The 21,156-nt window shown below is 53.7% G+C and overlaps 1 protein-coding gene across 3 annotated transcripts in view; it reads right to left on the bottom strand.

Moving 5' to 3' along the window:
• PRKCB (protein kinase C beta) overlaps positions 1–21,156 on the bottom strand; it is a 143,205-nt gene that overhangs the window by 60,504 nt on the left and 61,545 nt on the right. For all 3 annotated transcript variants that reach the window (XR_008468087.1, XM_054212127.1, XM_054212126.1), the window contains exons 4-5: positions 13,213–13,324; positions 11,900–12,028 (exon numbers count right to left, since the gene is read on the bottom strand). Coding sequence is in view for 2 of the 3 variants with exons in the window: in XM_054212127.1 (XP_054068102.1) it covers positions 11,900–12,028; positions 13,213–13,324 (241 nt within the window). In the remaining variant the exon portion in view is untranslated. The remainder of the gene's footprint in view (positions 1–11,899; positions 12,029–13,212; positions 13,325–21,156) is intronic.

Genomic DNA, 21,156 nt, shown 5'->3' with positions numbered 1-21,156 from the left:
CTTCCCCGCCGCAGGCAAGCGTCCCGCTCTGCCGCAGATTCTTCATACCCTCCCCCTGCAACTCTGCTGAGCTTTTACCGCCTTCCATTACCTTCCTGGCTTTGAAATTATTATGAAAACGTATTTTCCATGACCCTGACCCTTCGCAGCACAGGAAGATGTCAGAGCCTTGGGGGAAGATCTCATCTCCACGTCTAAAGCAGACAGCCCCACTGCCACTCGCTATGGTGCAGGACCACTTAAACCGGGGGTGTCGTGGTACCGGGGTCTGAATGGTGCCTGCCCCAGCCCCCGCTGAGGTCCTGCACCAAGCATCTGGGGCCGGCACGGTCCACGCTGGTGACCATTGCTCTTCATCTGCCCCAAGGGGGTCAGCAGAAATCCCCGGGGACTCCTCACCCCCCCCAAGACAGATGGCAACAGCCGCTGTGGGACCAGCAGAACTAACCCAAGAGCTGGAAGGAGCCGCTGGCTCTCAGGATTCAAACCGGACAATGTCCCCTGAGAGAGAGAGGATGCAAAATTATGTCACACTGCATCAACGCTCTGACTTTGCTTCGTGTTTCACCGTCCGAACGGCCAGAGCAACATCCTCTGGAGACAAATGAATAAGCCTTCGTCATTTATCAGTCCCATTGTTCACTTCTTTAAAAAACAGGAAAAATAATTCCTGACCCTCATAGTCAATCAGTTTATGCCCTGAAGCATGAGATTTGATTACCTCATGTTATTATCTCAGCACGCAGACCTAAAAATTTCATTAATGGGAATAATTTTATCTATTCATTTAAAAAACAAAATACTTCTGCTTGACCTTAAGTAACTCTCCGACTTTTCAAGCAGAAATCAACAATTGAGTGAAAGAAAAATAAAAACTCAAGAAGTGTAGTAGTGATACCTCGTGTCGGGGGAAACGTGCTGCTCTCCAACCGCTTATGGTGTTTCTTTGACAGTCAAATTTGATATAAAACAGTTTTCCATCTGTCATATCCTGACAGTTTTGTGCATCATTAAGAAGTAGTAACATCATTATTAATAGTGATGAGTAAGAATGTTATGATCCCATTTAAAGCAGCCGGTCTTAAATCACTTTGGGTACCAAGCCCAGCTACAGCAGCTGGTGCCTGCTGAGGAGAAGCCACCCTGGTTTCAGGCTGTGGTCAGGAAGGCGATGGGTAAGTCCTGGAATTCCACGGCTCTAGGGGGGGTTTGGGGGCCAGGGCCACCACTCCACTGCCACGGGAACGAGATGTGACCTGCTTGCAGGGCTAAGGCAGGTCGAGCTGGTTGAACGATATTTGCATAATTTATTCTGCAAAATTTGCAGTAGTTTCCAAATAAATTATTCAGACGACATCTTTTAATTACTCAGTCAGCCGTAACTGCAGGAACAGGCTTGGGAAGAGACACTTATTTCAGACACCCACATCTCCAGTGCAAAACATGGGGAGAACTATCACTGTAAGGAATATCCAAAGCAGGAGTGAACAACAGCCTTTTTCAGGCAGCTGGTTTTGGCCATGGAGGTCACAGCCAGAAGCTGCCAGTGGCTGCAAGAGCAGGGCATGGCCCTTCCTCCAGCTCCATTGAGGGCTGTACCCTGGAGGAGTGGGCCAGGAAGGTCCAGAGCCGCCAAATGCTGCAGGATCCAGGAGGGATGCAGTGCTCGGGGTGGATGGCATCCCCTTCCCGACCTGATCCAGCGATGGGATGGACTCAAAAGAATGGCAGGGGTTGGAAGGGACCTTCTGAGGTCATCTAACTCCTGCAGGAGTCATCAGACTCCCGCAGGTCTCCACCAGGAAAGCCTTCCTGGAGACCCGCTTCACCGTCAGTCCCACCATCACATGGCATGGCCCTGCTGAGCTCCGCTGCCAGCCAAAGGGGTGGCAGGCACGAGAGGATGGTTTCTGACTCTCTGCTCCCAGGATGGTGTTTCACCTGGGGTAAAACCAGCCCCACATCAAGCAAAGGGGCTGGTGCCCCAGCGGCTGATGCAGACCACAGCCCAGCTCTGCTCCCCACCTCTGGGGTGGTTCCAAAGGGACCCTGCCCCAAAGGTCCCCACACCTGGGGGCACGGGAGATGCTGCCCAGCCCCAGACGAAAGGGCAGCAGCCGGCCCCATCACCCGCCTGGGGTCGTGTGTCTGCTCACGGCTGGTACCCAGGTTTCCATGGGAAGGCAAGATTAATATGCTGGATAAATAAAGACCAGAAAGTTCTTTGCTAAATATACAGTGCCATATGGGGGTTCACTTTTATGTTTAAAAAAAAAAAAAAAAAAAAAAAAAAAGAAGCCTACAACAAAACCCACTCCTACCCAGCTCTTAAAGACAGCTTACACTGGCTGCCAAATCCTTTACCTTCATCTCTGAGAAAGGAAGGCCGTTACAACGCATAATAATCTCTGCAGATAATTCTGCTTCACATTGCCCAGCGCAGGGGAAAACCCTTCTGAAAGCCCGGCTCATCGCAAGGAGAGGTCAGAGCCGAGCTCAGCCACCTCAACCCAGCCCAAGCACCTCACCGGAGCCCTGGCCAGCAAAACACCGCGCCATGCCAGTGGCACCGCCTGTTCCACACCTCTCGGACAGGATTTTGGAGAAGGGAATGCCCTGACCCACAGGACTCATCTTCCTCCCTCCACCGTCCCAAGCTGGGAGCAGCCGCATTCCAGTGAGCACCCAGCTCTTGGATTAACACCTTCGTGCCTTAAAACATTTAATTAATGCTCTGCAGAAGAATATATTTGCACATACTTATACAATACAAAAGGCACAGGACTCATTATGGCTGCATCTTCCTGGGCCGGTGATTATTAATTAACGCACTTCCAGCTCGTTTATCTAATCACAGCATAATTGGTTTCAGTTTTGGTCAATGTTTTACTTCATCAGCTCAGTAAATAGCAAGGCTCCGGTGCCGGCAGCCCCCGCCAACGCCGCAGGCGCAACAGGGCTATCGGCTGTAACCCTGAGCTGACGCCGCGTCCCCACGGGTCCTAACGGGGGTCTCAGTTTCGCAGGAGCCACCAGGGACATCAGAAGGTTGCAGAGACTCCCAAGAGAGAAGAGGGAGCCCGACATCGTCCCCAGGCTCCAGCAGCCCTTGAGGACAGGGCACACTCCGCTTTCACACGCACACAGGGCAAAGTCACCTAAACACGCTGAATATTCTCCACCTCCCACACATACCCTGGAACTTGCAGCATAACCCTTTCATGTTTTTTCTCCATTTTAGTCCCTGTAGACCACTGCTTCCCTGAGATCAGTGATTAACTGCCTGACCCCCAGCTTGGCGCAGGGAGCTCCCCGCCGGGACGCACCGACACACGGCAGGATGCACCGACACGCGGCGGGGCCACAGCTCCTGCCTGACCAGAGCGGCAGGAGCAGCCAGCTCTCCGCCACCGGCGAGGAGCAATGCAGGAGCAGAGCCCTCCGTGCAACTCGCTGTCTCTCGGAGAAGCAACAGATCGAATGGAGTCCAAGCCCAGCCTTCATATTCTCTCGCTCCTCTGTTTCCCGAACTCAAATATTCATGTCCCTCAATATGACAGGCTCAGAATAATCTGCATTGGGAAGCTTTTCTATTATGGAAGCAAAAACGTGCAACGCCTTGATGACATTTTAATTTGCTACAATTTCCCACTTTATTCAGCAGTCTTTTCCCACTAATAAGATACTTGATCAAAGCCCAGAGCAGAACACTGACTGTGAATATACATTTCCCCTTGTCCAACATCAGCCAGACGATGCCCCGCCACACTCCATCGCGTCTCCCTCCCTCCCGCCGCTGTTCAGAGACCCACATCCCCCGTCGGTCCCACTCCGCAGCATCCTCACACCGCATCCCAGCCAGACCTCGCGTGGGTGTGGGTGTGCCATCCCATGTACTGGGATTGCTGTTACCTTCACAAGTCTCTTTTTTCTTGTTTGCTTCTGAAGAAACCGTGTGTTACTGTCGATTCCAGGGCCAAGGGAGAGCGGTACCATCCTCCCGGCATTGCTGCCCTCGGAGCTGGCAGGATGCAACTTGTGGACACAAACCAACACCTACCGGCTCCAGGGAATCCTCTCTTTATATTTAAGGCAAAGCCAAGTGTTGTAACAACGTCGGAGCAGGGAATAATAGAGACAAGTATCTGCAGACTTGCTGGGTATAAAAGACCAGATTCCCTCAGCGACTGGGATAAAAAGTTCTCAAGTCAATTAAGCATCTTTAAGTAACACCCAAAGGGAATTAACCTGCTTTGGCAACTTCACACATCTCAGAGCACTGCTAGGTACCCAAATTTTGTTTACCAGGCCCAAAAGACGACTTCTCTTTCGCCACGCAGCTCAAGCTAAATAACCCAGCCCACGCTACCGACTGTGTACGACAAAGCTGCGAGCGGGAGTTTGCCGTTTCACCGTTTGGGTGACAGAAGCAGAGATCTCATTTCGCCCTTCGAACTTCCATCCACCCTTCCAAAAGTGAAGGAGACTCCAAATATCGCATTACGAAAATCATGGTATGGATGTAAGGAAGCCAAAGAGCTGGAGAGACTTCTCCCCGAATGGCTTCCCGGGACTTCAGGTCGCTCACTTCCAAGGACACTCATGGGACCTGCTCCCGGCAGTGCCGTGCACAGCACCGATTGCAAGGATGCTTTATTGCGATTTAAAACAACACATTTAGCAAGCAGAGCTGCTAAATTCTGCCATTTCTGGCCCGCTACTTCAGGTTTTCCAGCCTCATGCACTCATCCCCTGGCGTCCCATTTTCAGCTGGGATAGAGTTAATTTTCTTCCTCGCAGCTGCTGCGTTTTGGATTTAGTATGAGAATAATGTTGATAACACGTATTGTTTTAGTTGCTGCTAAGCGATGTCTACGTTAGCCAAGGACTTTTTCAGCTTGCCATGGAAGCTGAGGGGGAGCACAGGCAGGACAAGCTGGGCAAAGGCATGTCCCGTACCACGGGCGTCACGCTCGGTAGAGAAATGGGGGTTGGCCGGGGGAAGCAGGGAAATAACCCCCAAATCTTTAAAGGCCATCTCCGAAACCGCAGAATGGCTGGTATTACATGCAAATAAAACTTGCAGTTTTTAACAGAGGAACTTCCTGCCCTTTTTTTTTTTTTTTTTTAAAATAAAATGCTTCCGGTCCCCGCTGGGACAGGCTGGGCAACCGATGACTGGGTTGTGAAAGCAACTTGTGTTATATCACTTTATTTTGTATATTCTTTTACCACTACTATCATTATTATTTTCCTCTTCCATTAGTGTTCTATTAAACTGTCTTTATCTCAAACCCAGGAGTCTTTTTTTCCCCCTTTCCCCTCCTTTTGTCCCTCTTCTCCCTATCCCACAGGGGGGAGGGAAGGGGGGCAGCGAGCGAGCGGCTGCGTGCTCCCAGTTGCTGACTGGGGTTAAACCACGACACCCTGGTGGGGTCTGTTCAGCGCTGAAGAAAAGCGCTTTGAACTTCAGCCAGCCCAAGCGCCCAGAAATGCCGGACACCCAGCCACACTTCTGCTGCTCAAATCCATCGCGGCTAATTAGGCTCTCAGCCAGAGCCTGCCTCCCACCCCCACGCCGCGCAGGACGGTCTGTGCCGGTGACCAACAGCCAAACCAAGCCCGTAAGAGGAGTGTGCCCGAGCCAGGGATGTCACCTGCAGCTGGTTTTGTCCCTTTGCACGAAGCGAACCCCCCGGTGTCCCAGAGGGGAGGCAGCGAGGGGTCGGGGCTGTCCCAGCATCGCTCACACCCCTGGGCTCTTGGCGATCGCAGCCCCCCATGCAGCTGGCGTGGATGCTTCAGAAGAGATGCGCCTGCCAAGAGCACGTATCTAAGTGCTTTGCTGGATGAGGCGCAGGCTGTTTTGTGCCCTAATTAACAAGGCCCTCTGAAACCTCCTGCGTTTTGGAAACCGCCTTTGGCTGGTGGAGCTGCGAGCCTTGTCCCCAGCGCGGAGCTGGGGGGGACACGCTCCACAGCCTCACCGCGCCGACGGCACAAAGCCACAGGCATTAGGAAGGTGCCATTTATAAAAAGCCAATATATAAAAAGCCAAACCTTTTTAATCCCTGTGAACACCAATAAATCCCGGTGCTTCAGCCACCCCTGAGCAGCGGGAGACGATGGCAATGCAGGGCTCCGACGGCAGCGCACAAAGCTCCACTCACTCGTGCACCCATTATACAATTACATTCAATGTATGGCATGAAAAGGAGCTGTAACAGAGCCTCTCCCCGAACATAATGGAGTCATTAACACCACAGAGCCAAAGCTAATTAGGAGGGGCAGCGCTGCAGGTTCCCGCTGCTGCTCGGGGCACAGCCCTGCAGACCAGCCAAAGCTGCGGCTGTGCTGGACCCCATCGCCTGTCACCCCCAGTCCATCGCTCCACCAGCTGTACTCGACCTCGCAGAGCTGCACCGGGGCTGGTCCCCACCACCCAGCTTCTCCCCGCTGCCCTCCGAGCAGCATCAGCCAGGGACGACGCTGCCGGCTTACTAAATTACACGCAATGGAAGTCAACCTCACTAAGAGACAGACAGGGCTGTCCCAGGAACGTTTTGTGGATTTTGAGTAATCTACTGAATTTCAATCCCCTGACACTCCAGGGGCCACAGCCCAAACCCTCATCGATCCCCCAGGAACTGATACAGATGCTCTCACGAGTCTCCTACCCGACAGCTCTGAGGTTTGCCCTGGTTTTTCAGAACTAAGAACAGGTTAAAACTATTGAAATTTTGATCTTTCTCATGTTACTATTATAATTTTTACAATCTTAATGTCTGGCAGACCGTGCCGTAGGCAGGCCCGCGCTGTGCCAAGCGCTATAAAAAAGCAAAGCGTGAGCACAACCCTGGCTGAAGGACAGCCAGCCTACTGCCAGTCCCGGGACTGCTCCATCCCCGCAAAACACCCGCTCTCTCCCTACACCGAGGTACGGTTTGGGGTCAAACCCACACCTTGTGGCGGTAAGGTTCCCAGTGAGAGGTTGTGTTATGTTTAAACACGCTTCCATCTCTATTGGTTTTCATTTTGTGAGCCGAAGATGGTGAGCATTCACCGCGCTGGTAGCAGCAGCATCTCCTACCTGCTGCCGTCACGCAGAGGAGGTCTCGGATAACAGAGCGTGAGCGGGGAGAAACACTGCTGGGGCAAGTCACGGTCATCTTCAAAAAGGGGAATGCAAATAGACCCAATTTTTCAGGGTCCTAGCTAAGCAAACAAGCCATTCTCGGACAACCACACTTCGTTTAACCAAAAAGCCACGCCTTCCATTGGGAGTAAAAGGTTCCCTTTTCAAAGAAAAAAAAAAAAAAAAAAGTTTAAAAAATATCAGAAAAAGAAAGAGAGAGAAAAGAAAAACACGCTGCCAAAAAGCATATGGCAAATTCTTGTCAAATGTGTCAAGTCGATGAAAAAATAAAAGCATTAAGTCGCTGCTCTGCATTGGCCGTGCCTGTGCCGCCACCTGCAGGCGCTTGTCCCTGCCCAGCCAAGCGCTTCGGGACCCTTCACACCTAACACTACGGCTGTGATGCTCTTTGCCACGGGAAAGCTTACTAAATATCTGGGCGAGGGTCTCCACACCTGGTGGGACAGAGAGAAGATCTTGCCGCAACACCAGAACCCGCATTTTACCATGCAGCTTGGAGCAAAGGTGCCCGGGCACCACGGAAAGCCCCTCGAAAACAGGGGCTTCGTCCCTTGGGCCACGAAACCCCATCCACAAAGCTGGACAAGGTCCGTCTTTAAGTTGGTTTCTTATCTTGCCGCTCAGACCTGATCTCCTTGCTTCGTAGAAACCTCTTCGCCCTCTCTCGCTAGTCTCTGTGCTCATTTGTGCTTCGACAATTAATTGCCAGAGATCGTCTCCATCCTGAACAGCTTCCAGCCCCACAGCACTTGCTGGAAGAGCAAGTGGGCAGGCAAGCAGCTGGGCTTCCAGCTGTGACCCCAAACTCCCCCAAAATGAGCCCCCTGGCAGTGGGGCTCGCCCCCCCAGCCAGCGCTGCCTCCCCACCCCTCCGCCACCCACCCTTCCGTTGCCGCGCTGTCACTCCCACCCTCCACAGAAATCCACCCCCTGCCCGCCCCAAACTGAAATTTCTGCAGAAAACGTGGAAAGGGCATTTTCCACCAGAAATCTGTTCCAGCAGAAGCCTGCCCACCGTCTCAGCCTGCTGCCTCCCCGTGCCGGGACGGGTCCCCTGCGGGAGTCACCCTCTGGCCGTGCCCCCACGGGCCACAGGCCGTAGAACAGAATCCTCCTGGTGGTGGAGGCAGGTCGTAGAATAGAATCCTAGAATGGTTCGGTTGGGAAGGGACCTTAAAGATTATCTTGTTCCACCCCCGGCCCTGGGCAGGGACACCTCCCACCAGACCAGGTGGCTCCAAGCCCCATCCAGCCTGGCCTTGAACCCCTCCAGGGATGGGGCAGCCACAGCTTCTCTGGGCAACCTGGGCCAGGGGCTCACTGCCCTCAGAGTGAAAAATTTCTTCCTGATATCTAATCTAAATCTACCTTCTTCCAATTTGAAGCCGTTATCCTTCGTCTTATCACTAAAACATCCAGCAGGAAGAGACACAGGTGGCAGTCAGTGGCACAGACCCCTCTGAGCCGCTGTCTCCAGGCGCAGCCGCCAGCCACGTCACGGCTCTTCCAGCCCAGCCGGACCCCCCCGTACCACTCTGTACATGAAGCCCCCAGCCGCTCAAACCCAGACCACCCCTCTGCCGTGCCTTCTGCCACCTCTGCAACAAGCCCTGGGCCACAACTCAAGGGCCGATTTTTCAGCATCTGGCCTCTCCCTGACAACACAAACCCAGTCGTTATCTGAGGGCTTTGCCTTTTTGAAGCAAACAGTCGCTGGGGGAATGGAAATCTCTGCTGACCCCCCGGAGAGGAGCCAAACCAAGCAAACTCCAGCGCCCAGCCTGCGGGCTGCACGGCTCCCACATCTCCCGAGGGCTGGGTACCCATGTTTGCTTTGGGTCCCAGCAGACCTTTCCACTTCCCCTCCCAGCTCCGGAGTGAAAATCCCAATCCCCTCACGGCCTGCCTGGAGGGGCAGGAGGGGAGGCAGGGCTCCCCACTTCGGCAGCCAGCGCGCAGGCTCTCCTCTCTCCAAGTGCTCCCACTCCTTCGTCAGCTATGCGGCAGAGCTGGAGAGCACAGTACGTTTCCCTGCCTTTCTGGAAAAGCCAACAGATGACATGTTTTCACCAACACCTCCATAAAGGGCCAGAAATAAAACAGTCTTTCAAACCCCAGCTGAAGAAAAGAAAATCCAGCTGCACAGAAAGGGGCCGGGGGAGTTTCTCCTCTGCCTTCGGAGCTATGGGAACAGGGCTCCGGTGCCAAGGAGCCCTTGGTGTCAGCAGGAGGGCGAGCTCTGCGCCCCCTTGGCCTCTGACGGGAGGCTGGGTACCAGTCCCGCATCATCCCCTGCAGGGAAGGTGCCCGGGAAGCAGGGATGGACTTCTCTGAAAAAAAGTTCTGTGTGGTTTGTTGAAGCTCTCCTTTAAGGACAAATAAAAACCAAAAAACCCCACAACTTTTTTCAGTTTTTCATTAATATTTTCAAACACTTGGTATTTTTCTTGAAAACATTTCTGAGCGCTCTCTAGGCCAGAAAGGACCCTGGCTCTTCTCCACACTCCCAGATCACAGTGTTTCCTTATGTGAGGCTGGGGGTCACTCATGCCACCACCTGCCCCCCCGCATCGGGCACCTTTGCGAGGCGGAGGAGCTGCCGTGCCCATCACAGACCAACGCTCCCCTTGGTCTCCCACCACCCTGGGGGGGACGAGCTCGGGCCACCCCTTGCAGAAGCAGAGAAGGGGCAGGTAGGGCTGGAGCCCCCCACCCCCCGCGCTGGGATCACACGCGTTGTAGGTGGCTCTGTTCGGATGCGCTCTGCCGAGCCTGCCCTCCCAAGCGAGAAGGAGCCAGCCCAGAGGAGCGAGACCTCGACAGCCCCACACTCTCCCCGCGGGATAAAGCACCCCTTAGAGTTGATGAGCACAGCGTGATGCCCCAGAGCTGACCCCATCCCACTGAAGCGAACCCCATGGATGCTGCGGCATCTCCTGCTGCCAGCCCAGCCATGCTGCAGGATGCTGGAAACCAGACTTCTCCAGGAGGAGCCAGCCAAAGCTGGTGGGATGACAGAGAAGGTCCTTGTTATCAGTGTCATCAGCCTGGTACCCCCCGGGGCCCACTCAGAGGGGGTCTGACCTTTGCAGCGTGGGCAGGGACGTGGCATTTTACACCCCACGGTCTCAACTCATCCCGTGAATAACCGTGAACAGCTCAGCAGCCCCCTGCAGAGACCGTCACCGCCCAGAGCCGCCTGGTTACCCAGCGTGGGCAGAAACCTCCTTCCTCGGCTCGGCAGCGGGCTCAGCCTTCCCGAGACAAACCCCGGCTCTTCCGCGAGCTGCCTGCCCTGCCCATGGAAAGCTCTCCCTGCCTCCCACCCCCTGCCGGCACCCGACTGAGAGAGTCACACCTTCAGTCTGGTCGTCTCCACGCAGGGGACAGGAGGCTTTACAAGAATACGGCTTATGTTTCACGAGATGCTTACAGGTCACGGGGGAAGCAATATCTTCTGGGAACTCAAAATCCGAGCGGCAAAAGCCTTTAGAGACGGGATAATCCTGTTTCCTGCCACAATCCGAGAACGGAGGAGTTCCAGGACAGAGGAAACTGGGATGGGGGACAATGGATTTCCTCACAGGTGGCCACGGGGTCCCTGGGACACTCGGGGCAGGGGTCTCTGCTGAGCCCGGCACTTCCCGGCTGCCTGCAGCCTCCTCCGGCCCCGTCTCCCACCGCCTGGTGCATCCCCGGAGGTGGACACTGCGAGATGGCACTGCCACTCTGCGCCTCCCCTGGGGACAGGCTCTCGCGGGATGTCTCCTTCCCTGCCACCCATCGCTGGGGTGGTGGAATCCACGCCAGCCCTGCGGAGATTTACAGCAGCCTGCCGTGTGAGCGCTACGCTGTGCTCCAGCTCTCCATTGGGGCTGGGAAACAGCAAGGAAATGTGAAGAACGATGGTTATCTTCACCACAGCAGTGGGGAGGGGCTGATGTCCCTCTGTGCCCCACAGTGTACGACCACACGGCAGGGACAGCCTGCCCCAGCAGCCTCTGAGAACCACACGGGAAGGCAGCACACCCCTCGGATAGAGGGGGAGGCCGTGGAGTCTCCAAATTGGTGGAATCATAGACTGGTTAAGAGTCGGAAGGGACCTTAAAGACCACCTAGTTCCAACCCCCCTGCCCTGGGCAGGGACACCTCCCACCAGACCAGGTTGCTCCAAGCCCCGTCCAACCTGGCCTTGAACACCTCCAGGGATGGGGCAGCCACAGCTTCTCTGGGCAACCTGGGCCAGTGCCTCACCACCCTCACAGTAAAGAATTTCTTCCTAACATCTAAGCAATATTTACCCTAGAAGGTTGCAAAGCTCTAGTCAGATAAAAGGATCATCCCACTGAGACCTGCACGGACCCAGGCACCATTAACGGCATGGAAAGAGCAGCAGGAAATGGACGTTCACCATCACACAGACAGCACAACACGAACAGACGTTTTCACACGGCATAGCTAAAGGCAGGAACTTTCTGCCTTCCCTCCTCAGGATGCTGAAATTTTACATGATTTAAAAAGCAGTTTGAAAAGTCTGTAACTGGCAAAAGCTCCAGATAGCCCCCGGAACGCCAACCTGTGCTTGCCAGAGGACAGGAGCGTGCCTGGAGAAGGCTCAAAGCCTTGTCCTGCCCTGCCACATGCCTGGTCCTGACCAGACACTGGGCACTGCACCCCCCGGACTCACCAAGGGGCAACCGGGCAACCTCCTGTGTAGGGTTTGTACCTGGGTCGCGCACCTACCTACAACGGTGAGCACATCCTTCTCGATGTCAGCCCTGATGTATATCCGTCCCCGACGCTCGGTGTGGTCTGTCCCGCACAGACTGGGGACGTTCATCACGCAGCGCTTGTGCACGTTCATCATACAGGCTGTGGGGCGGAGAGAAAGAAAGGGGTGTTCGGCGCTTCTGTCACCTCTGCCAAAGCCCACGGGGTGCTCAGAGGGGATGGGGCGGGGGGAAGAAATTATCCTCCTTTTAAATGGGGATGTTTGTGAGGGATTCTGGGATAAACATGCAGCAAATGGACCTTCAAAAGCAGCTGGAGATTCCAGCAAAGCCCTGCCCAGACACAGGGACCCACCAGCACCAGCAGTTCTGGGTCCTGCCTACAGAGATTACAGGGCTTTTAGCCCTTACTCTAATTACTTGGGTTTTGCTGATTTATCCAATTTCTCTTCCGTCACACCAATGGCGCAATCCTGGGTATTCAGCCGGATTCACCAGGAGCCGATAAGGGGCGTTAAAAATTACCTGCGTATGTGTATACATATATACATGCATGAGAATTTATATATATAAAATAAATAAATATAAAAAATTATATTTTAAAGAAATTCATTTCCACTTGGTAACATTTTAAAGGTGATAATGAATACACTGTTCCCACAACAGTCGGCAAGCTTCTATATTTATGAGAAAGCCAGCACATGGTGAGCAGCAGAGTCTGCTGTTCCCTGCAGACGCTGTATATTCACAGTCCTTTTAAATAGGAATGTACAAGATTAACTTGGAAAATAACTGGTATCTCTCCCCATCCTCTCCCTCCTCTTTTATCCCCCTGTTTTCTCCTCTCTGTACTCCTGTGCCCGAGGTCAGGCTTGTGTTCTGGAGAGGCTGTGTCACCGCAGCAGGCACCGCCTCGGCCACAGGGTGTCAGTCGGAGCCGGCGCTACAGAAAACGGAGAACTGGAGATGATGCTGCCGGGGGGATGCGGGTGATGCTGCTGGGGAAGATGCAGGTGATGCTGCCGGGGGGGGTATGCGGGTGACGCTGCCGGAGGGATGCAGGTGACGCTCCTGGGGGTTATCAGGCAGGATCACCCCCCAGGCCAGATGCTTTTCCCTCCCCTCTCACTGCAGGACTCACGGGGGCTCCCCACAAGTGGGCAGAAGGTGCCCAACTTGTGCCCAGCCCCTTAGGTGCCAGCAGTGTGCTTCACAGCGGTGGCAAGAGGGGACGGGCTCTCAGCCAGGCTGGGAATCCCTGCCCAGGACCTCGGGGTGCCAGAGTCCCCCACTGCTGCAACCGCAGCCACCAGTTATGTCACTTACTGTCACATTTCATCCCCTGGTGAATGAGCCCGTACAGCAACGACCCGCAGTGGTCACAGAAGGTGGGGCTGGAGTACGTGTGGATTTTAAATTTGTGTTTGCTCCGGGGATCCTAGGAGGAAAATAAAAGATAAAGATTATAAACTTGCATCAAATATTGGCAAGGCACCACCGCTCTCCGCATTTCACATGCCAGCTGGCTTCGGAGGTGCTGTTAATGGACTTCAGTCAACTGCCACCGACTGATGTGGACCTTTTCCAACAGTCGCCAAGATCCAGTTTTTTTTACTCTTTATACGTGTTGCCATAACAATGAAAAAGCCACGTCTGAGGATTTATTGTTTTCAAATAACTTGATCTTAGCATAGAAAACACCAGGTGAAATTGGTACATAAGAACCCACACAAGGGCTGGACACTACTCAACCTCCGCATCAACCCAGTGGGGGAAAGCAGGAAAAAAAACCCACCCGTGATTGCCATCTACATTAAGACTACCCACTAAACACCTTTGTGCTCTGGCACCAACCCCTCCCCAGCACGCCCCTAGGGAATCAAGCTGCTTAGGGTATACTTTAATATTTCGAGCTTTCTTAAAACCAACGGCAGACTTTTCAGCAGAACGGGCAAAACCAGGAAAGCCCAGTTTATCCCAGACGCTGTTTGCGGTCTTGCACAGGCACCTTGCAAACAGGGCTCCGGGACTCCAACAAAAGTCTAGAGAAGTCAAAGCCAAACAAATTCATATGAGAAACAACTTCTCAATAGGGAGATAGGATCAACCACTGGAACAAATGGCTGAGACAGACCAAGGATTTGGTATTTCTGGCTGTCTTCCACGCAAGATGAGGCAATTCTGAAAGCCCTGATCAAATCTAAGTTTTCCAGCCCAATGCAGAGCAACTTTAAGACAACACAAAGTTACGCGGGGGACAAGACTAAGCAACAGAACGTCTCCCGCTGTCCCCAAAGCGGCACGGGCAGCATTGGTTTAAGTTGCTGTGGCTACCGGAGGAAGCCGGGGCAGCAAACGCAGAGCCCCAGCAGCAGCCTGCTGCTCGCTGCCCTGCCCCGGCAGCTGGAGAAACCCCAGTGGAGGGAGACAGGGATGTCACCACCAGGACCAGGAGGGGACGATGGGCACAGTGGGGCAGAGCCACGGCTGATGCTGGGGTGGGCAGCGCTGTTCCCGCACGGAGAGCCCAGAGCATCACGGCTCTGCAGAGGAGGGTGCCGGGGCTCAGCACCCTCAGTAGCAGCACCCACACAGGCAAGGGGAGAAGACAACGGCAAGTAGCAGCTGGCTTAATTTCATCTCAGGTTAATTGTTTAAGGGTTAGGGATGAGGTATAGCTCCTGGCTCGGTCATTTGAGCTGACTGGCTTTTTAACGGCCTGGAAAGGTGCCCGGGCGTTAGGAAAGACACCTTTTCAGGGCACTGAAGCTAAGTAAATAAATAAAGAGTGGAGTCAGAACTGAGCTATAACATAACTGCCAATACATTACCTTCCCCTGAAATTAATCTTCCTACAGCTATTACATTGAACCTTTCAGTTGCATTAATGGCTAATATTGTGTGTTATTTCACAGCATCGCGGATAACTTCAGCGATACCAGAAAAGTGGACAAGTAATGGAGCTTCATTTAATTCAATCAGTTAAGTGCAAGGGATTAGGTACAGGCTTCAGCAAATGTATTGTACTTGAAACTGAAAACATCTTGCATTTAACCCTCAGCAAACCACTTCTAGACACCGAGCGCAACCTCTGCCTGGTAGCTCACGTGTCAGCTGCGTCGCAGGAAGCCTGGGAGGACGAGGCTTCACGATTAACCCTCGTGAAGATAATTCTGCCACCAAAAAGGCAGTTCATTAAGTGACCGTGTGAAAGCCTTTTGCGTTCCCCAGAGATGTGAGAGCACAGAAAACTTAAACCTGGATTTTAGGCTAGGAGAGGACGTAGGAGGGAACTTTTCCCCCCCTCGGTGAAAGCCTCGGGCAGGCAGCCGGGGCTTGAGCCGATGGCACGCAGGGTGCTGCGGGCAGGGAACACCGGGCACCGCTGCCCGAAGCGCAAGCGGACACCACCATAAACCCATACACCTTCTGAAGAGGCTTACAGGGTTAGGCAGATCCTTCCACTCAACGTGTTGTAAGCCCTTAAAAATTTACCCTGCTTGATTTTATAACCTGGGCTCTGTTTATACAGCAGCTGGGGTCCACCTCCATAAGCAGCTTTGCCTGTACAACACAGAGCTTGTTAATTAGCATGAACCAGCTCGATCCCCCCATCTCCCATCCCTGCATCCCTCAGGGACTGGCCCTGGCACCTGAATGGGGACAGGCACGGGGGCAATGCCCACAAGCCCAGAAGTACGTGGTGCAGGAACGGCTTGGGATGCCTCCCTGGAGACGTGGCACTCGAGAAAATAAAAAGCTTTCTTTTTTCATCATCCCAGGGGAAAGGAGGTCTCTAGCCAGCCAGTCGGCCACTGAACCATGCACCCCGCAGAGCTCCCCCTGGATACCCACACCCCCCAGAGGAGGGCAGCCCCGGGGATGCTCGGGCACTGGTCCAACGCTGCCCACCTTCCGTCGGCCGCGGGACAAGGGCGGTGGGGCACGGGGGCAGCTCTAGCAGAAGCCACGTGCCCGTCAAACCCCAGCGTGTGACACGGGGAGGAATCGCCCCCGAGCGCTCCAGTTTCTGTGTGTTCCCTTCTAGAAACAGATATCCCTGGTTAGGCAAATGAAAGCTTTAGTCATTCATAAAAAAAAAAAACCCCCAAAAAAAAAAACCACACGAAACCCACAAGCTCAATGCAAAATGAGACAATTTCCACTTCACGCGAAGGATTTCAAATTCCCACTGGAACCGAGAGTTAAAAAAGGCAAGAGACAGAAAGCAAAGGATGCACCAAGCAGTGCTGCGGCGGCAGGAGCCAACGGCCGCCGATTTCCACACTGGTCCCTCAGCATCCCAGCCCTGCCAGCAGGGACCTTCCGCACGGGGGGAGCTGGCTCCCTCCCGGGGGCATTTCAGGCTTCACCTTCTGCTCCCACCCCAGAGGGGCTGTTTTGGAGAGACCCGGCACCTAGAGGGGACCAGAGCCCAAAGGGCGTGAGGGTGATGGAGGTAGGTGGGCGTGGGGAGGCAGAGACGCTTCTCCGGCTGCCGGGGCACCTGGTTTCACCTTGACCGGTGCTTTAGAAAGTGCCAGAAACTGGAAATTCTGGATATCGTTTTCGAACAAGGCTGAAGTCGTTTTACAAAGAGAGACTATTTTTGTACCACAGAGACAGGGATGACGAGATCACTGCGTATGCAGATGCTGAGAGACTTAAAACAAGAATGGTTAAAAGTGAAGTTTGCCAAGAAAAGAAAAGGCGCTCCTCCTCCATCCTGCCAGCGCACAGCCGTCCCTGAAGAACAGGGCAGAAAAAGCTTTCTTTGGAGCAGAATTTAAAAATGCCATTAGGAGCGTTTTACCGCACTGAGAAGCTCTGACCTTTCTAATCAGTGCTGCCACAGATCTGTCATCCTCCGAGCGGAGGGACATGCACGTATTCCGAGGATGTGAGCCCAAACGAGGGAGTCGGAACATGAGCCAGGGAAGGAGAGGAGCAGCTGCTGACTTTGACCTGGTACCTACAAGCATGGACCCATCAGAGGTGGCCAGGTTCTGCTCCTCAACTCGGCAGCAGGTTTCTGCTCTGAAACAAGGCACTGCAATATTGCATCCTTGACTTTGTGCGTCCCTGACTTTCTGCATCCCTGACTTGCAGAGCAAACCTCGCAGCCCCCGGCTTCCCCCAGAACCACGCACACCTCAGGTTGCTCCTACCCAAGCTGTCCCCCGCCATCCCACGGCAGGCAGAGGTGGCTGCGTGTGCACCCCGGCTCTCTGTGGGGCCGGGCTGACAGCAGCCCGAGCTCTCCTGCTCGCCCAGGAAGGCAAGACATTTGATTCATAAGTGAGTAATCAACTCGTGGCCTTTGAGGCACGGTAAGCGCAGCCCAGCCAGACCCTTATTCAGGCTCAGCAATCATCTGTGCCTTTCTTCAGTGTCATACCCACCACCGAGCTCCCTGAACGACCGCGTGGATGCCACGGATGCTCTCTCGCTGAACCCTGATGGAGATGCCGGTGCAGGAGCCGCCACTTACCAATTACGTGCCGGCAGGCAGCCGGTGGCATTGATCAGATTGACAATTTATTCACTGCTCACGGTAGTCAGGAGCCCATTTGCTCTTTTGGGGCAGCCTGTCAGGATGGCGCTGGGCAGAGGCTCGTCGGAGAGCAGCGAGCCGAGGCGGGAGAGCGGCAGGGCAGCACAGCACCGCCTGGCATGCAAGGGCATTTTGCTTCAGCTGTTTCTCATGCAAAGTCTGTGTCCTGGCAAGGGCAGCAGCCCTCTGTCCTACCCAAAATTGCAAACACTGCGCTGGATGCCGCCTGAGCTTTTATATACTCGTGCATTAAATTCAGCTTTGCCTGGCTCGGAGGGAGCGCAGGCATCGCCTCTCCCTGGGGCAGAGAGGAGGCGGGAGGCAGAGATCTTTCCTCAGGCCCAGCCACCCGAGCCATAAAACATTTTTTAAAACGTGTCCAGCTCTCTTGGGTTCATCTCTAAAATAAGTCATGCGTGAAGGGCACGTAGGTTTCATCCGCGGGTCCCATCACCCTCTCCCGGCGCACTGCATCGCTTGTCCTTCAGCAGAGCCCGGCCGCCCCGCTCTCCCGGGGAAGCAGGCAGCCCGGACCCACACCGATGGCTGATGCTATTTTAATCCTTTCTACTGTCAGAATTTCCTGGACTCTACAGAACAGCCACAGAGGTCTGATTCAAGATTATGCGCCCCTGCTTTCCCCACCTCACTGCAGAGAAAGCTTTAAATTATCTCTTCCGAAGAAGAACTAACACAGTTCATGTGAAGAGACTATTTTAAAGAGAATTGCGTATCAATTTAAGCAGCGTATAGCAGAGCAAATACAACACAGCGACAGCTTACTGTCTGCACCTAATGAAAACCCGGCAGTGGATGTAAAACCAAAAACCTCACGCTTTGATCCCACGTTTCCCCTGAGGAAAATCCCCACCAGTACACAGGGAACAACTCGCAGCAGAGACAGAAGTGGTCTGACAGCGACTCGAAAGGTGACGCTGGAGAGAAAAGCCTGTCTTTCCTTCCAGGGAAATAAGGGTTTGTACGAGGCTGGGTACGAGGAATGAGACAGCTCTGGGCAGCATCCTCCTATTGCTCAAGCTCTTCTTACTGCAGCCAGGAGGAGGAGGGAGGGGAGATGAAGTGAAGACAACCGTGACCACCAGAGACAGGGACCCCCTGCTGTTGGCGAGGACAGGCTTTTGGCAGCGCTCGCCTGCCCCGTCCTGTTCGAGAGCTGCTGCCCTGGCGACGCGCCTCCTGCATCTTCCTGCCTGCTTGCACGGGGCTGGAAAAACGCCTGTGGTGAGAAACAGCTCCAAGTCCCAGCAAAAACCAAGCAAGGAAGTTAAGGGAGAGGTGAACAAGGGTGAGGGGTCCTTGTTTCAAAGAAAAGAGCAATGATCAACCATCGAGACTGCACTGAAAGAAGGTTAAACGCGAGAGGAAAGCACAGGTCCTGTTGAAGGCAAGGTGGCAAAGGTTTGGAGCTCTATCACGGAACATCTTTTCTATCAATAATGTAACTCCTTGGAAATCTGCTTCAGCATCCCGCAGTTTAAAGACGGTTTGACACTGCTGCGCCAGTAAGCGATACCAAAGCTATTTTTCCAACGTTTACAGTATTACAGCCACAGAAAAACCTCACACAGCGCAGGGGCCCGAGGACATGGCAGCAAGGACGTGGGCATGTCCCCTGCCCCGACGGTGGCAGGGCAGCAGTGCCCCAGCACGGCCAGCCAGGCACCCGCAGGTAACGCGTCCACGGGCAACCAGCGCCGCAGCTTGAGCTGCCTCCACGTCAAACACACGGCCGCAGATAAAACCTGCCCTTGACAGCTTTCCTTGACAGCTACCAGCAAGTTAATACGTTTTTATTGACAAAAGATCTCATCTGCTAGTCAGACAACTGCAGAGGGATACGGATGACAGTTATTCTTCTCTTGCTGCCACCAACACCAAATAAAATACATTCTCTTACAGAGCAGCGAAAAAAAAAAAATAAAGCCAAACTCAGCTTTTTTCCCTGAGCAGCGTTAGCATCTCGACATCATTTAGAAATGTTTTTTATCTTTCACATACCTTGAGAGTTATTTTATTACAGCGTAAGCTCTCTGTGAGAATGGGGCTCCCACAGCACTTTCCATGTACCCTGCAGCCTCCGGGGGGCTGAAACACCCCAGAGACCCTGAAACACCTCCCGCCTGCAGGACAACCGTTCTCTAGACGCCCCCACCGGAGCCACCTGGGTGGGCACAGGCTGCACAAGGCACCCCGTTGCCCTCCCCGTGGCCACGCTCTGCACAAACCCAGCTCAGACCCAGCCACCGGCTCTCGGGAGAGAGACTTTAACCAGTGAGGCTGCAAACCACTTAACTTCATCCGCTTCGTTAACCAGAGAGGCTGCACTCTTAACAGGTGTAACTAGACACACAAACACACACACACACGTGTCGAGAAAATGAGAAGAGCTTTTCAATTAGAGGGCTGAAGACATGTGCAGGCTGGCAGGAGGAAGAGCCGGGCTGCAGCAGAGCCAGGGAAGCACCAGAAGGTGCCGGGAGGGAGCACGGCAGATACATCTTCATCCCACGGGAACTGTCACCGGCTGCCTGCGCTGGCAGGAGCGGCGAGCGTGTGCCCTCGCGCGAGGGGCAGATGGCACACCACGAGAGAGCTGGAGAAGTTAATTAGCAAGACAAAAGAAAGCAGCAAGTTGGAGCAAGGCCGTGAAGATCTGCTTATGCACCGCGCCAGGGGCATCCCAGAAGTACGCGAGATGCGAGGAGAGATTGGGGTCCTGCTCCCTAAGGCAGGACCTGGGCAAGAGGGTGCTTGGTGCCTTCAGGAAGATCCTGGCTCAACGGGCACATCTGGAGGAAGGGAAGGCAGCTGTGCATCCCACCTCCACCCTCCGACAGGCATCTCATGATGCACCCCTCTGCAAAGGGACCACCCAGCAGCCGGTGTCCCTTCCCACCGCAGGAGATCCCAGGAAGAAGAAACTTGAAAGAGCCGCTAATTTCCAGGTAGTACAAGTGGCATCTTCGTTTGTTCTGCTGCCGAAATCTCATTGCTAACTGTTGCCAGCCCAACGTTTGCCCAAACGCTCTAGAGAATAAACCAAACTGGGGGATGTGGGGGAACCCTCTTTGCACCCTGCTACAAGCGTCAGCTCGGGATCTGGTGATGCTCTGCACAAAGGGATAACGACCACGTACCGATGCCACGAAGCCGGCTTCTGACTCTAGTAACACCTGCGTGACCCACACCCTGCGGAGTTTCCCTCTCGTTCTAAAATAGAGCGGCAGCAACACTTACATCAGTACAAACACTCAACTCCGGAGCTTTCTGAGAAAGGGGGAACCCAAGACAAAGATCAAATGATTCTGCCTCCAGCAAACAAAACGTGGAAAGACCAAAGGTGCCCTGGTGATAGCATTACAGAAATCCTCTCCTAAAGCTGCAAAATGGTGGAAAAATTAAATGCAAAATCAAAACCGAAGCTACATTGGCCTGTTACCTTCCTAGAGCAACTCCAATATTTATTAATGCATCCCAGTTCGATGACCTTTAACAGGATAATGCAAAGAAGGTCATTTTAATGATTATTTTGTCTAGCATTTAAATAATTATGCATTCTATTAATAGCTCCAACTATAATTAGGTTTGCCAACTGCATTACATTACGCATGCCCGACTTCAGCTCCTGAAGACCTTGCCGTATTTCAGCAGACTTCAGCTCGAACGGTCAGGCGAGCACTGCCTCCTGCGAACAG

The sequence above is a fragment of the Rissa tridactyla genome, chromosome 8 (genome assembly GCF_028500815.1).
Source record: "Rissa tridactyla isolate bRisTri1 chromosome 8, bRisTri1.patW.cur.20221130, whole genome shotgun sequence".
In the NCBI taxonomy this organism is placed as follows: domain Eukaryota; kingdom Metazoa; phylum Chordata; class Aves; order Charadriiformes; family Laridae; genus Rissa; species Rissa tridactyla.
Note: the sequence above shows the minus strand (reverse complement) of the source record. Positions and strands in the feature narration are given on the sequence as shown.